We start from the raw sequence: 17,078 nt of genomic DNA on the forward strand, positions 1-17,078 counted from the left end.
CTTTTAGGTGCTGCTGTCTGTGCCTGGGTCCTCAGGACAGAGTCAGAACAGTAGTTCTTCCCTAAAGGACATAAGTAAACTCATTGGTTTTATGACAATCCAGCAACTTCATGGTCACTTTTACTAATACCAACTTTTTAATTGTAGATTTTTAAAGTTGAATTCAAATCCTCAAACTGTTATGATGAAATTTGAACTCACTTTAAATAACGTAATCACAACACCACTGTAGCTTTAAATGCCAGTTGTTAATCGTTGTTAAACCTGTGTCTTTAATTAAATAATTTTCAACAGACACTATGGCACTATGGGCAATATTTAATGGAGGCGACTGGCATCTTGTCGACCAGCTGGAGAGCCAGCAAGAGCCTTGCAAAACCTCTTTTGGGGAAGTCCCCGCTGAATCCTGTGTCACCCTGGCACTTAACTGGACAGCAGTGTCCCTTTCCTCGGGATCAAGGAGTGGGAGTGGGGGTGGGGGGGCGGGCAGAGTCCTGCCTTCTGAGAGTTGCTAGCCAAGCAGAAGCCAGCAATTCTATTGAACGGCATTGCCACAGGGAAGGCGGTGACTGCTGCCAATATGAAACCCATCCAAGGCCTAGGAGCATTGCTGGATCCCAGGCCACAGGTGAACAATGGCGGGAAGGGTGTTGGGGGTTGTGGTGTGGGGGGACAGTGAGGGGGCTCAACAGCTCGGGCACGTGTATACTTTTCAGCAGCCCCCCCTCCCCCTTCCTTCCCAATGCCAGGTCCCTCATTCAGGCATTGAGTGCCTTTAAATGAGGCACACCCTCCCCTTCCGGAAGCCCATGTTGGTTTGCTTGTTGGGCTCCCTGCATGGTGAGCCCTCCCCTCCAATGGATTAATATTAGTGCTGGTGGGATCAGTTGGCAGAGGATGGGACAGCAATCCACGGGCCTTCCTGCCACAGTCTTAATCGGGATGGAGGGGGGAAGGTGGCAGGGACTCCACCCGCCTGCCTCCCACTTGATTAATTGCCCCTCCCCCTCCCAACACACCATGGGAGAGGGTATTAAATCCACTCTATGAATTTCTTTATTCTTTCATGGGTTTGTAGGTGTCGCTGGCAAGGCCAGCATTTGTTGCCCATCCCTAATTTCCCTTGAACTGAGTGGCTTACTTGGCCATTTTAGAAGGCAGTTAAAAGTCAACCACATTGCTGTGGGTCTGGAGTCACATGTAGGTCAGATCAGGTGAGAAAGGCAGATTCCCTTCCCCAAAGGGGCATTAGTGAATCAGATGGGTTTTTACAACAATCGATGATAGTTTCATGGTCACCATTACTGAGCCTAGCTTTATATTCCAGATTTTTATTAAAAAATAAAATCTGCCACGGTGGGATTTGAACCCATGCCCCATGAAATTAGCCTGCACCTCTGGATCACTAGTCCAGTGATATTACCACTACACCACCATCTCCTCTGTTCAGGTTATTTACTTCTATTCCTTTTCTGTAAACTATTTAATTAAAGATGGGTAATAATTTGATTCCAGTAGGATATATATTCTCGTCTATTTGTTATAATATCACAACAAATGTAACTGTTCTATTAAATTGTGAATTTGTTATTTATGTGCTTTAGCCTCCAGGGTGCCTTGCAGCTGAAGCAGGATTTTGATATAATCAGAGACTTACTCTGCTCAGATGAACAGCAACTCTCATCAGAAATCAGACAGGCTATTCTTTCTCTCCGTGTCTTCCATCAAGTGGACAATGCCATTATCTGCCTCCTTCAGCAACCTATCAGGAGGGTCTATTTTCCATCAAACGCCTGGGAGCCATTCAGGAGCTGCTGTATGTGTTTTCTATTATTTGTAAATTCTGATTTAGTTTTGTACATTAGTGAGATGGGTTATATGTGTCAAAACTCAGTTAGCCAAGCGGTGAAGAACAGAGTATTGTAGCTTAATCTTTATTCACTTACAAGCTTTTATGTGCAGAGATGAGGACAGGTGAGTGTCCAATTAATACCCACTGCCTGAACACAATTAAGATCCAATTTAAATAATATTAACAATATGGCTTTCTCCAAAACATGGGGCAGGACTTTTCCTCTTTGGACAGGAAATGGAGGTTTCCTTGTGCTGAAACCGCCTCCCTAGGTGGGTGGGGGGAGATGGGTGGAGTAATGGGCACTCATTGTGATTTTCATAGGGGCGCCTTAATTGGACTGGAGACAGGCATGCCATCAAATTAAGGGATATCAAAGCTAAAGGGCCATCAGAGCACATCCAGCTTGAAAAGAGCAGCAGGCTGCAATAAAGGGTAAGTAAGGCAGAGGGCGTTTCAAGATGGAGGCGCCTTCTCCAACTTTTTAAAATTTTGAATCAAAAAATGGATCCTGCAGTTAGGCTTCCACTGTGTGTGTGGTGGGAGGGGGTGGGGGCTGCCCCTCTCATTTGGCTACTCCTGCACCCCAGTGTGCTCTGAGGAGGCTGCCTTCAGGCAACTAAACTGGTCTCCACCACCAGCAGGAGCCTGATGGACAACTGGAAAATCCCAGCCAACAGCCTTTAATTGGTCTCAGCAGTCTCTTAATGAGCTATGATGGTACCCTGCTGCATACAGGTGGGCAGCCCTGCCACGCCCCCAATCCTGCTTCTGTAAAATGGCCCAGAGGTGGGATGGAGCCAGGTACTGGCACACTGGCCAGCAGGGCTATGTTTAGCTCCCATCCAGCTCTGTTCCTGCCCCCAGCTGAGGCTCAAAATTTAACCCATGATGTCTGTATTTGCTCAGTGATTTTGGGAGAAACCAGAGAACCATGCAATATACAATATTTAACAAGTTAGTCCTAATTAGTGCGGCTTCACCTAAATGATCTGTCAGTTCTTTTATAAGTGTAACAGTACAACACTTCTTTATGTGAAATGCTGGAGAAGAGGTGTAATCATCAACTGACGCCGTCAATTTTTCACCTGAAAAGCAAGATGATTGTAGTTGAAAATTGGTGGGGATGGAGGGCATTCCTTTGATGCCCGAGGCCCTCCTCCCACAACTTTCAGGCAGGTCTATAAATGGACGACCAGCCCATTCACATCAAATGGGAGTAATGGTGCCCTGCCAATCCTGACAAATGAACAGTGCATAAATTATTCAAACTCCATTCAATTGTAACAGCAGTTGAATGACCTAACCTGCAGCCCTCAAAGGGACATTTGGATGCTACTCACAAATGGCAAAAGGATTTTCTTTTATTTTGTGGGAGTAGGAGAAGCGGGCATACCCCCCTGAGGCTCAGAAGAAAAATATTGGCTGTTACAGGCCAGTTTGAAGTCAGTCACTTCCACCTCACCTTTGGAATTAACTTATTGTACATATCTAAGGGGCTTCTAAGAAAGGCACTGCAATTATCGTGGGTGATTTTAATCTACATATAGATTAGATGAATCAGATCAGCAAAGGCAGCATGGAAGATGAGTTCATAGAGTGTTTGGGACAATATCTTAGAGCAGCATGTACTAGATCCAACCAGAGAGCAGGCTATTCTAGACCTGATAGTGTGCAATGAGGGGGGATTAATTAATGACCTCATGGTAAGGAGTCTCGAGGTAGTAGTGATCATAACATGACTAAATTTTACATTCAGTTTGAGAAAGAGGAGTGTCGTTCAAAGACTAGTGATTTAAAGTTAAATAAAGACAATTACAAGGATGTGAAGGCAGAGCTGGCTAGAATGAAGTAGAAAAATAGGTTAAGGGGTAGGCCAGTAGAAATGCAATGGCAGACATTTAAGGACATATTTCATAATGTTCAGCAAAGATGCATTCCAGCTAAAAAGAAAGACACTGAAAGACAATGCACCATCTGTGGCGAACTAAAGAAGTTAAAGATAGTGTCAAATTGAAAGAAAAACTACACAATTCTACGAAGATTAGTGGTAGAGATTGGACAGAATTTAAAAACCAACAAATACTAAAAAGTAATATGGAGGGAGAAATTAGAGTATGAAGAAACCTAGCTAGAAATATAAAAACAGAGTATGAGTTTCTACATACATTTAAAAAGGAAAAGATAAATTAAAATGAGGGTGGATTCTCTGGTGAGTGAGTGATGGAGTATAATATGGGAAAATGTGAACTCGTCCACTTCGGCAGGAAGAATAGAAAAGCAGTATATTATTGAAATGGAGAAAGATTGCAAAAGTTCTGAGGTACAGCGGGATCTGAATGACCTGGTAATGAATCATGAAAGGTTAGTATTCAGGTACAACAAGTGATTAGGAAGGCTGTTGCTTATTGCAAGGAGAATGGAATATAAAAGTAGGGAAGTTTTGCTACAGTTGGAGAGGGCAGTGGTGAGGCCACATTTGGAATACTGTATATTTTTGGTCCCCTTACTTGAGAAAGAACATAATAGCATTAGAAGATTCAGAGAAGGTTCCCTTGACTGATTCTGGGATGAAGACGTTATCTTATGAGGGAAAGTTGGACAGGCTGGGCCTATATCCATTGGAGCTTAGAAGATTGAGAGGTGATCTTATTGAAGCATGTAGGATCCTAAGGGGAATTGATAGGGTGTATGCTGAGAGGATGTTTGCTCGGCTGGGACAGACTAGATCTAGAGGACATAGTTTAAAAATAATGGGTGTCCCATTTTAAAACAGAGGTAAGGAGAATTTTTTCTCTGAGCGTTGTTGGCCTGTGAAATTCTCTTCCCCAGAGAGCAGTGGAAATAGTGTCATTGAATATTTTTAACATTGAATTAGATAAATTCTTGATTGACAAGGGTATCAAAGGGATAGGGGGTAGACAGGAAAGTGGAGTTGTGGCCACAATCAGATCAGCAATGATCTTATCAAATGGAAGACTAGGCTTGAGTGGCCAAATGGCATACTCGTGCTCCTACTTCGTATGTTTGTACGTTTGAACCAAGTCTAAGGTCTAGACTGAGCCATTAATGAACAGGTTATTGAAGTGTAATAGCTCCTTGATAGCACTGTTGAAGACGCCTGCCACCACTTCACTCTTATTAGCCTATTAGTTTCTGTCTACTTCTGGTATGTAGCTTGTGCCTTCCACTATGAAGACAAACACAAAATATTTGTTCAATGTCTCTGCCCCTATCTCAATGCTCATGACAATTTCCCTGTTTCCACCTCTTAGGTACTAATGTTTACTTTAGTTACCCTCCTCCATTCTCAAAGTTTTTTGTTTTTTAATGACACATATTTTTGTTGAACACTTTAAATCGTTTCTTTAAATGTTTTTCACTGCCTATTTACCCAATCAGTCCTATCCAGCTCTCCCCTCATACCAGTGTAATTAGCTATGTTTAAGTTTAAGGGTCTTGTTTTAGACTTGCGTATCTCTCTCAAACTTAATATGGAATTCAGTTGTATTGTGGTCACTTTTACTCAGAGGACCTTTTACTATGTTTAGGATTACTAATTAACCCTGTCTCATTACACAATACTAGATCTAAAATCGCTTTGTCCCTATTTGTCCTAATGCATTGTTCTTGGAAGCTTTTGCAAAAACATTTGCCTACATTTGACCACCTTTGCTGATTTGATTTGCCCAGTCTATATGAAGGTCAAAGTCTTCCACTATTATTACATTGCCTTTGCCACAAGCTCCAATTATTTGCTTAATGCTCTGTCCAATAGTATAAAATTGTTAGAGACCTACAGCTAAACATAGAAACATAGAAGATAGGAGCAAGAGTAGGCCATTCAGCCCTTCGAGCCTGCTCTGCCATTCATTATAATCATGGCTGATCATCCAGCTCAATACCCTGCTCCCACTTTCTCCCCGTATCCTTTGATCCCTTTCGCCCCAAGAGCTATATCTAACTCCTTGAAAACATACAATGCTTTGACCTCAACTACTTTCTGTGGTAGCAAATTCCACAGGCTCACCATTCTCTGGGTGAAGAAATTTCTCCTCATCTCATGGTCTACCCCGTATCTTCAGACTGTGACCCCTGGTCCTGGACTCCCCTACCATTGGGAACATCTTTCCTGCATCTACCCTGTCGAGTCCTGTTAGAATTTTAAAGGTTTCTATGCGATCCCCCCTCATTCTTCTGAACTCCAGCGAATATAATCCTAACCGACTCAATCTCTCCTCATATGTCAGTCCTGCCATCCCAGGAATCAGTCTGGTAAACCTTCGCTGCACTCCCTCTACAGCAAGGACATCCTTCCTCAGATAAGGAGACCAAAACTGCACACAATATTCCAGGTGTAGTCTCACCAAAGCCCTGTATAATTGCAGCAAGACCTCCCTGCTCTTATACCCAAATCCTCTTGCTATGAAGGCCAACATACCATTTGCCTTCTTTACCACCTGCATGCTTACTTTCAGTGGCTGGTGTATGAGGACACTCAGGTCTCATTGCACATTCCCCTCTCTCAATTTATAGCCATTCAGATAATAATCTGCCTTACTGTCATTAATGTTTTCTGATCCTTTTTCCTAACTTCCACCTATACTAATTCTACTTCTGGATTTTGTAAGCCAAGATCTTTTCTTACTACTGTCTTAATGTCGTTCTTTATTATCAGGGCTACTCCTTCTCCCTCCCCATTCTGCCTGTCTTTTCAAAATGTTGTCTACCCTTGAACATTTATCTCTAAATCTTGGTCACCTTGCAACCATGTGAATGGCGATTATTGCACTTTTCTTTGCATGGACCTTATTCTCTGAGGCACTATTAATGTTAAATTCTCTGTCCCTTCCTGTCCCACTCTGCATGTCTTTACCCAAATTGCTACACTGCTCTATTGCCTCGATTTTTCTCTTTAGATTTCTAAATCTCCCTTCACCTGACTGCTTCCCTTCTCGTCTTCTCTTTTAGTCTAAAACCCTGTCCATAGCCCTAGTTAAACGATTTGCAAGCATGCTGATTCTAGCCCAGTTTAAGTGAAACCTGTGCCAGCTCCCTCTTTCCCCAGTACTGTTGTCCGTGCCCCATGCATTGAAATCGCTTCTTCCCACATCATTCTTTTTGCCTAATCCTATTCAAATTGGCGTGTGACTTCAGTAACAATCCAGAGATTATTACCTTTGATGATCCTGATTTTAATTAGGGCTCTAACTCCTCAAACTTTCTCAACAGAACATCTTTTCTAATTCTGCCCAAACCGTTGGATCACGTGGATCATGACAACTGGATTCCTTGCTCACCCACTCCAAGTTTGTTTCCAGCCATAAGGAGATGTCTTTAACCCTGGCATTGTGTGGGCAATACAACCTCTGGAAACCCTGATCATGGCTGCAGAGAATATCTTATCTCCCTATCTTATCTCTCTACTATCCCCTGTCACTACCACTGTTTATTCTGACTCTCGAGCCTTGATTTTCCTGAATCCAGAAATCTCGCCCCCATTTCCAACAGATCCTATTCTCGTCGGTAGGGCACAGGGGGCGGTATGTGACTCACACATGGGGGAAGCCCAAACCCAGCAACATCATTTGAACTCAGTGCATTTTTGCTGGAGAGAAAGTCTTATCCTGCAGTGTGTGAATTCCGATTTTATACAGTAGAAGTAAATGCCAGCAAAAGGACTGTGGAACCGACAAGCTTTAATGTTATTTAAATCCTCTGCCCTTAAGTTTTGTGGGGCTGGGGGCAAAATGTGGTAAACAGCCTGGCTGTGTCTCTGAGTTGAGAAAAACAATGCTTGTCATTTCAATAGCTGTTTGCTGGCATAACACTAAGGGCTGCCATTATAGCATTATTATTGCTTTGTTTCCACAACCTGCCATTATCACAGTGGGCGGGGGGAGGGGACGGTGCTGTAAGTTCACAGTTTGATTTGCTCCAAGAGGTTATTAAGGGATTAGCTGTCTTTGATGTGGGGTTATGAATGCAAATATTAGGTGCTTGACAGGTTTTAAATATATTGAATGAGCTTTTATCAATGAGAGTGTTTTTTATGTAACAAAGTCTGTAATAGAGGCCTGAATTTTTTGTTTGTCAGGTGCACGCAATCGGTGGGCCCGGAAGAAGATGGGAAATGGGTCTCCAGCCACGATCGGTTCCCGACTGCGATTTCACACTGGCTGGCCAATTAATGGTCAGCCAGCGGGAAATACGCGCTGAGAAATACTCAGCGCTGCTGGGGTAGGGGCGGGAAGATGGCGGGCACCGATCTAACTGAGGGTTAGATCTAACATGAGTGAGAGTTTCCAGTGAGCTCCCTGAAGGCAGACAGCTGCCCAAGGGAGCTGCAGACCTCCACAGAATAACGGAAACAACAAAAGTGCTGCAAAATGTGCCCATGTAGCAGTCAAGCACCTCATAAAACAAAAGTCCCCAGATATCTCTTTTTATTTTATGTCCCCACGGAGATTTCATCCCGCCCTGGATCGAGGTTTGAGCAAAAATATGAATGCTGCCTGCAAGAATGGCCCGTCTGCCAACCCTAAATGTGGACGGGCCACGTAAAATCGCTGTTAATGGCATTGTTAATAGGCTTAATTGCCTGCTTAGTTGTCAGCAGGTGCATTTCCGACTGCCACCTGTATCCACCGAGCAAAATACCTTGCGTGATGACATTGGGATGCTCGCTCGACATCTTGCGTTATTTTATGTCTGTTCAGGTCAGGCACCTGCCTGCCCGCGGAACATAAAATCCTGGCCAGAGACTTAGAACTTAATTTTATTCAATCTAAGCATGGCTCCTGAGATCTGCCTGTGGGGAATACTGGGGGCATGGGTTGGCATATTAGCACTATGTTGTCATAGGTCTATAAAGGGCCATGGGGATGAGTGAAGGGATTGGAGGGTAAGAGGGGTCATTGGGGGGTGGGGGCATGGGTTGGCATGAGTTGGCATAGATGGAGCATGGGTATTGGGTGGGGAGATAAGGGGGTATGAGGGGTGAGGGCTAGACGGCCTAATATTGAACAACACAAGTGGGACAAAGTCCCAGAGAAAAGTGGCCTTTTAACTAGGCCCCTTCAGCAGCCTCTGTGACCGCCTCCAAACTGTTTCTGGTGGCGGCAGACCTGACTCCAGCATGTACCCCCCCTGTCAGAACAAACATCTCCCAATTCAAGTTACATTTTCCCTAGGATGCTATGGCAAGCCAGAAAATTTCCCGACTCTGCATTCACCACAGGATCAAAAATCCAGGCCCCTGTATTTTATTCTTTAATCATTCCTCTTTCTGCACTAATATATTAGTCCCAACCCCATGAGCCCTTGTGACTTTTATGTGGCACCTTACTGATACCTTCTGAAAATCCAAATGTATGATATCCAATGGTTCTACTTTATCCACTCTAAAGGAGGAGAGAAGGTTGGAGAGGCAGAGAGGTTTTGGGAGGGAATTCCAGAGTTTAAGTTTCAGGCAGCTGAAGATACGGCTATCACTGGTGGAGTAGTTAAAATTGAAGATACTGAGGAAGCCAGAATCCAAGGAGCGCAAAGATTATGGGGCTGAAGGAGATTACAGAGACAAGAGGGATGAGGCCATGGAGGGATTTGAAAACAAGGATGCGAGTATTGAAATTGAGGCATTGCTGGACGGAGAGCCAATATGGATCAGTGAGCACAAGGATGATGGGAGAACGGGGCAGTGCAAGTTAGCATACAGAATATTGAATGGAATAGTAAGCCTAGAAGTAAAAAAATTGTGGATAAAGATTTCAGTGCCATATTCATATCTTACTTAGCATGACACAAAGTAAAAGTTTGTTGTACAAATTTAGAATTTTAAAAAATGATTGTGGGTAACTTTTTTTGGCATCAGTCTATGTTTTTGTAGACACGAAATGTTTCAGTCTCTGCTCTAACAGCTTCTACCCCCACCGCCAAAATATTATTGGAACTCTTCAGGTTACAGCATGAAGCAAAATCTCAGCCTCTTATCCTGTCAGCATAGTGTTGCTATACAGTCTGCTTTCTTGATGAAGTTGATTTTAGCTTGCTCTATTTAACTTTGGGTAGGATTAAAAATCCACAAGAAGGCCATTGTTACATCAGCCTGAAAAGGTTGGCATGTTCTCTTTACTCAGTGAGAGCTTTCATGGACTATTGAGTTCAGTTTTTAAACTGTCACATTAACTCCATTCCTTCCATTCATTATTACGACTTCACCCTTCCTTTCAAGGAACAGTCTCCAGTCCGTGACTTTCTATGGTGAGAGGTTGGCACATTACAAAACATATTCCCTTTCCACTTGACCAAGAGCATTCTTTGTTATATCTAGTGGAAAATCTTAAACTGGCATTAACCATGAGTGGATTGGATCTCTGCTCATGCTGGCGTTTTTATTTTTATCTTTTCATGGAATGTGAGCATTGCTGGCAAGGCCAGTAGTTATTGCCCAATCCTGATTGCCCATGAGAAGGTGTTGGTGAGTTGCCTCCTTGAATCACAGAAGTCCATGTGGTGTAGGTGCACCAACAGTGCTGTTAGGAAGGTAATTCCAGGATTTTGACCTAGCAACATTGAATGAGCGGTGATTGTAATTCCAAATGAAGATGATGTGTGGCGTAGAGGGGAACTTCCAAGTGGTGCTGTTCCCAAACACCTGTTCTCCTTGTTCTTCTAGACGATAGAGGTTGCAGGTTTGAAAAGTGTTATCAAAGGAGGCTTGAGAGTTGGTGCAGTGCATCTTGTACATGCTACACACTGCTGCCACTGTGCACTGGTGGTGGAGGAAGTAAATGTTTCAGGTGGTGGATGGGGTGCCAATCAAGCGTCTGCTTTGTCCTGGATGGTGTCAAGCTTCTTGAGTGTTGTTGGAGTTACACTCATCCAGGCGAGTGGAGAGTATTCCATCTGCTGACTTGTGCCTTGTAGATAGTGGACAGGTTTTGGAGAGTCAGGAGATGAGTTTCTGCAGAATTCCCAGGTTCTGAACTGCTCTTGTAGCCACAATATTTATATGGCTAATCCAGTTCAGTTACTGGTCAATAGTGAGCCCCAGGATTTTGATCGTGGGGGATTCAGCGATGCTAATGCCATTGAATATCAAGGGACAATGATTAGATTCTCTCTTGTTGAAGATGGTCATTGCCTGGCATTTGTGTGGCGTGCATGTTATTTGCCACTTATCAGTCCAAGCCTGAACATTGTCCAGGTCTTGGTGCATTTGGACACAGACTGCTTCATTGACTAGTCTGTGGGACAGCTCTCCCAATTAATATTCCTAGACGTTAGTGAGGACGACTTTCCAGGGTCGACTGAGCAAGGTGTGCCTTTGTTGTTTCCAGTATCTAGGTCAATGCAGGTGGTCCATCTGCATTCTGTAGCAGTTCAATACAACTAAGTAGATTGCTAGGCCATTTCAGAAGGCAGTTGAGAGTCAACCAAATTGTTATGGGTCTGGAGTCGGGTAGGCTAAGTTGAGTAAGGATGGTGGATTTCTTTCCCTGAAGGTCCTTCATGAACCAGATAGGTTTTTAACCACCAATCCAGTCATTTCATGATCATAATTACTGATGCCAGCTTTTCATTTCAGATTTACTAGCCTGTGTTAAGATTTGAACTCTCGTCTCTGCAGCATTAGTCCAGGCCTCTGGATTATTGTCCTGTAACATTTCCCCTGTGCTATCATTAATTAATTTCTCTGGGAGGGCTTCTTCAATTACAGGTTAAAGTAAAATCATTGAGACAAATAACAGAATAAAGCATTTGTGAAAAGGAAGTGCTCAATATTGAGTGTGCTTACTCACAGATACTGTTCTCTTTCCAGAAAATAACCATTTCAGAAGCCATCAGTTCCTCAGCATTCCTTACGTTGATGTGTATAAGGGAGGGGGAGGGAAGTTTCTCTTGTAGGGATTTCTCTTTCTATTATTACTATTGTTTGACACTATATTTGGATGAAGGGTTAAACTGGTCCTAAGTAAAATAATTAGTTATCTTTGGATGAAGCGTGATGTTTATATTCTGATTTTAAACTTTAAAATCCTTTATTATTAATATTAATTTTGAAAGGTAGTGGCGTAGTGGTATTGACACTGGACTAGTTGTCCAGAGACCCAGGGTAATGCTCTGGGGGCCTGGGTTTGAAACCCACCATGGCAGATGGTAAAACTTGAATTCGATAAAAATCTGCAATTAAAAGTCTAATGATGACCATGAAACCATTGTTGATTGTCATAAAAACCCACCTGGTTCACTTCATCCATTGCTGGCCCTTTAGGGGGGAAATCTGCTATCCTTACCTGATCTGACCTACATGTGACTCCAGACCCACAGCAATGTATTTGGCTCTTAAATGCCCTCTGAAATGGAATGGAACCAGACGGACTACCTAGCATCAACCTAGACACTGAACACAACAGCAAACTTGGCCCTGCAAAATTCTCCTTAGTAACGTCAGGGGGCTAGTGCGAAAATTGGGAAAGTTGTTTCATAGACTAGTTAAGCAACAGCTTGACATAGTCATACTCACGAATCGTACCTAACAGACAATGTCCCAGACACTGCTATCAACATCCCTGGGTATGTCCTGTCCCACTGGCAGGACAGAGCCAGCAGAGTCAGCAGCACAGTGTTGTGCAGTAAGGAGGGAGTTGCCCTGCGAGTCCTCAATATTGACTCCAGACCCCATGAAGTCTCATGATATCAGATCAAACATAAGCAAGGAAACATCCTGCTGATTACCACATACTGCCCCCTCCCCTTTCAGCTGATGAGTCAGTGCTCCTTCATGTCAAACACCACTTGGAGGAAGCACTGAGGATGGCAAGTGCACAGAATGTACTCACAGTAGGGGACTTCAATGTCCATCACCAAGAGTGGCTCCGTAGCACTACTAAAGACTGAACTGGCCTAGTCCTAAAGGACATAGCTGCTAGACTGGGTCTGCGGCAGGTTGTGAGGGAACCAACAAGTAGGAAAACATACTTGACCCCATCCTCACCAACCTTCCTGCCACATGCATCTGTACTTGACAGTATCGGTAGTAGTGACCACTGCATAGCACTTGTGGAGACAAAGTCCCATCCTCACAGTGAGGATACCTCTGTCACATTGTGTGGCACTACCACTGTGCAAAGTGAGATAGATTTTGAACAGGTCTAGAAACTCAGGACTGAGCAACCATTATGCACTGTGGACCATCAGCAGCAGTAGAATTGTACTCAAAAATCTGTATCTTCATGGCTCGGCATATCCCCTTCTCTAACTTCACCAACAAGCCAGGGGATCAACCCTGGTTCAATGAAGAGTGTATACCAGGAGCAGCACCAGGCATGCCTAAAAATGAGGTGTCAACCTGGTGAAACTACAACATAGGACTACTTGAGTGCCAAACAGCATAAGCAGCAAGTGATAGGCAGAACTAAGCAATCCCACAACCAATGGATCAGATCCAAGTCCTGCAATCCTGTCATGAATGGCGGTGGACATTTAAACAACTCACTGGAGGAGGAAATATCCCCACCTCAGTGAGGGGGGAGCCCAGCACATCAGGGCAAAAGGAAAGCCTGAAGCATTTGCAACAATATTTAGCCAGAAATGCTGAGTGCATGATCCATCTTGGCCTCCTCCAGAGGTCCCCAGCATCACAGAGGCCAGACTTTAGCCAATTCGATTCACTCCACGTGATATCAAGAAACTGTTGAAGGCACTGGAAACTGCAAAGGCTATGGGCCCTGACAATATTTCAGTAACAGTACTGAAGACTTATGCTCCAGAACTTGCTGCACCCCAACCAATGTGTTCCAGTACAGCTACGACACTGGCATCTACCCAGCAAAGTGGAAAATTGCCCACATATGTCCTGTATACAAAACACAGGATATTGCTAACCTGGCCAGTTACAGCCCCATCAGTCTACTCTTGATCATCTGTAAAGTAATGGAAGGGGTCATCAAGAGTGCTATTAAGCAACACTTGTTTAGCAATAACCTGCTCACTGATGCTCAGTTTGGGTTCCGCCAGGGCCACTCAGCGCCTGACCTAATTACAGCCTTGGTTCAAACATGGACAAAAGAGCTGAACTTCAGAGGTGAGGTGAGAGTGACTGCCCTTGACATCATGGCAGCATTTGACTGAATGTGGCGTCAACGAGCCCTAGCAAAACTGGAGTCAGAGTCGGGGAGTCAGGATAGTGGCAGTCTCTGCTGGTTGGAGTCATAGATTCAAGATAAGTGGCAGAAGGTGTAAGGGGGACATGAGGAAGAACTTTTTTACGCAGAGGGTAGTGGGTGTCTGGAATTCGCTGCCCAAGTTGGCGGTAGAGGCAGAAACTTTAAAATCTTTTAAAAAGTACCTGGATCTGCACCTAAAGTGCTGTAAGCTGCAGGGCTATAGGCCGGGTGCAGGAAGGTGGGATTAGAAAGGGCACCTGGGTGTCCTCGGGCTGGGTTGGACAAGATGGACTGAATAGCCTCCTTCTGTGCTGTAACTTTTCTATGATTCTATACCTCGCACAAAGGAAAATGGTTGTGGTTGTTGGAGGTTAGTCATCTTGGTTCCAAGACATCACTACAGGAATTCCTGAGGGTATTGTCCTCAGCCCAACCACCTTCAGCTGCTTCATCAATGACCTTCCTTCCATCTTAAGATCAGAAGTGAGAGTGATGATTGCACAATGTTCAGCACTATTCACGGCTCCTCAGATACTGAAGCAGTCCATATCCAAATGCAGCAAGACGTGGACAATATCCAGGCTTGGGCTGAGAAGTGGCAAGTAACATTTGCGCCACACAAGTGTCAGGCAATGCTCATCTTCAACAAGAGAGAATGTAACCTCACTTCTGATCTTATGATAGAAGGAACATCATTGATGAAGCAGCTGAAGATGGTTGGGCCTAGGACACTACCCTGAGGAACTCCTGCAGTGATGTCCCGGAACTGAGATGATTGACCATCACCCCATGACATTTAAAGACATTACCATCACTGAATCCCCCACTATCAACATCCTGGGGGTTACCATTGACCAGAAAATGATCTGGACTAGCCATATAAATACTGTGGCTATAAGAGCAGGTCAGAGCCTAGGAGTCCTGCGGCGAATAACTCACCTCCTGACTCCCCAAGCCTGTCCACCATCTACAAGGCACAAGTCAGGAGTGTGATGGAATACTCCCCACTTGCCTGGATGAGTGCAGCTCCAACAGCACTCAAGAAGCTTGACACCATCCAAGACAAAGCAGCTCACTTTATTGGCGCCGCATACATAAACATTCACTCCCTCTAACACCAATGCACAGTGGCAGCAGTGTGTACATCTACAAGATGCACTGCAGGAACTCACCAAGCTTCCTTAGACAGCACCTTCCAACACACAACCAGTACCATCTTGAAGGACAAAGGCAGCAGATATATGGAAACACCACCATCTGGAAGTCAGTACCCCTCCAAGCCACTCACCATCCTGACGTAGAAATATATCACTGTTCCTTCACTGTCATTGGGTCAAAATCCTGGAACTCCCTCCCTAACAGCATTGTGGGTATACCTACACTACATGGACTGCAGCGGTTCAAGAAGACAGCTCACCACACCACCTTCTCTAGGGCAATTAGGGGGTGGACAATGAGTGCTGGCCCAGCCAGCTCAAATCCCATGAACAAATTATAAAAACTGTGTAATATTCCTGTGGGTCAAATACTTGAACCTGTTTTTGACCCATCATAGGTTCGCCAGAACAGGCTGTACTTGACGTTTTGATTCTTTGACCTTAGAACTCAATAATATTTTTTTCTTTGCTGTAGGCTGCTCTTCCACCAGGACGGTCGACTTCAGTCACGGGAGCTTGAGCAGTCTTGACAGCCTGGATTTGCGGACTGTAAGGACCAGAGCAAACTTTCAGCCTAAAGCCTCCACAGGTTCTGAGCTACTGAGCAAGATCAGGGCAACCGGGCACCCAGAGTCCTATTTGGCAGTAAATCAGGAGGAGTGGCTTGCTCTGCGAGCAGACAGCAATAGGCGCTGGAAAGTTCTTCACTTGCCCTGTATGAATAAAACTGCAGAGCAGTGAGCTGTCAGTGCTCTTTCGGTTTATAAATTGGAACTGTTGATCCATGGGATTGCATTACAGCAAAGCACTTTAATGTTTTTTTTTATTTTTCAGTTAAATATCTTACCCAATTGAAGGCCTTGAGCAAATTGAACTTGAAGAAGGGTTACATTTCCTATATAATTGACCCAAATTCAGGAGATAGTCTCAAGCTGCCTTGTAGCTCTGAAACATTAACACTATGAAAGCTAACCCTAAAAAAACTCCTTTGTGAATGGACTTTCATATAGTTTTGCAAGGCAAAAGTATAGATATTATTCATTTTTTTTACCATTTGTGTGTGTATGAAAGAACTCTTTATACTATATTGAAAACCAGTGTTTTTTGACTCAAGAAGTGTACTACATAATCATTTGTCATATTTTTAAAAACACTGAACTGTAACGGACCACCTTTACCAAAGTTCTTATCTTTGGGTGATTTATACTGCCCCCAAAATTTGTTTGTAATGTTGCAACTTGGCAGATGCCTGGTATGATTGAAATTTTTTTGGGTCAGGCAAAAGAAACTGTAAATAATACATAATGAGTGCCTGTCTTTAATTATCTTTCCTATAGAAGATTTTGTATTCAGATCACATACATTAAAAAAAATAATACTTTTCTCTTTGCATTAAGTCCTAACTCATTTTGACGTTATCCAACCTTGCCCCTTCAAATTTTTCTCTCCTTTCTGGAGGGCACTGATTGATGTTGGATCCAGTTTCAGTGACAGCAGCTGAATTCCCTTAACCTTGTCCAACACCCATGCTTCTTACATGTGTAGCACATACAACTATTTGGGGGTGTGGATGGGGAGGTAGGTAAAGAGTCAAGTTAAGTCCTGTCCTCGTCAGATTTTCATATGCAAGGTTGTTGAAGGTGTTCAAGGGCGGAGATGACTTCTGAGTCCCAACCCCGCATTGGTGTGGAAACTAATGCACCACGATTTTGTTATGCAAAGTGCTTAATTGGCCAGGAGTTGCATTCACCGCCCAATTAGTGGCGGTGGATGTGGGAATGAGGTGGGACAAGGCAGAAGTGGGCCCAATTTTTCTCACAAGTCTGTTGGACTTGTTATTCCTTAAAGTTCCAAAAGAGATGTCATATTGTCATTTGCACATTTACTACATAAGCACTT

General features: G+C 43.9%; 1 protein-coding gene across 1 annotated transcript in view; it reads left to right on the forward strand.

Annotated features, from left to right (window-relative positions):
* ccdc142 (coiled-coil domain containing 142) overlaps nucleotides 1–16,562 on the forward strand; it is a 212,934-nt gene extending 196,372 nt beyond the window's left edge. The window contains exons 12-13 of the mRNA XM_041195012.1: nucleotides 1,605–1,816; nucleotides 15,655–16,562. Of these exons, the coding sequence (XP_041050946.1) occupies nucleotides 1,605–1,816; nucleotides 15,655–15,920 (478 nt within the window). The 3' untranslated portion in view covers nucleotides 15,921–16,562. The remainder of the gene's footprint in view (nucleotides 1–1,604; nucleotides 1,817–15,654) is intronic.
* Nucleotides 16,563–17,078: the final 516 nt, after the last annotated feature.

The sequence above is a fragment of the Carcharodon carcharias genome, chromosome 1 (assembly GCF_017639515.1).
Source record: "Carcharodon carcharias isolate sCarCar2 chromosome 1, sCarCar2.pri, whole genome shotgun sequence".
NCBI classification, from domain to species: Eukaryota; Metazoa; Chordata; class Chondrichthyes; order Lamniformes; family Lamnidae; genus Carcharodon; species Carcharodon carcharias.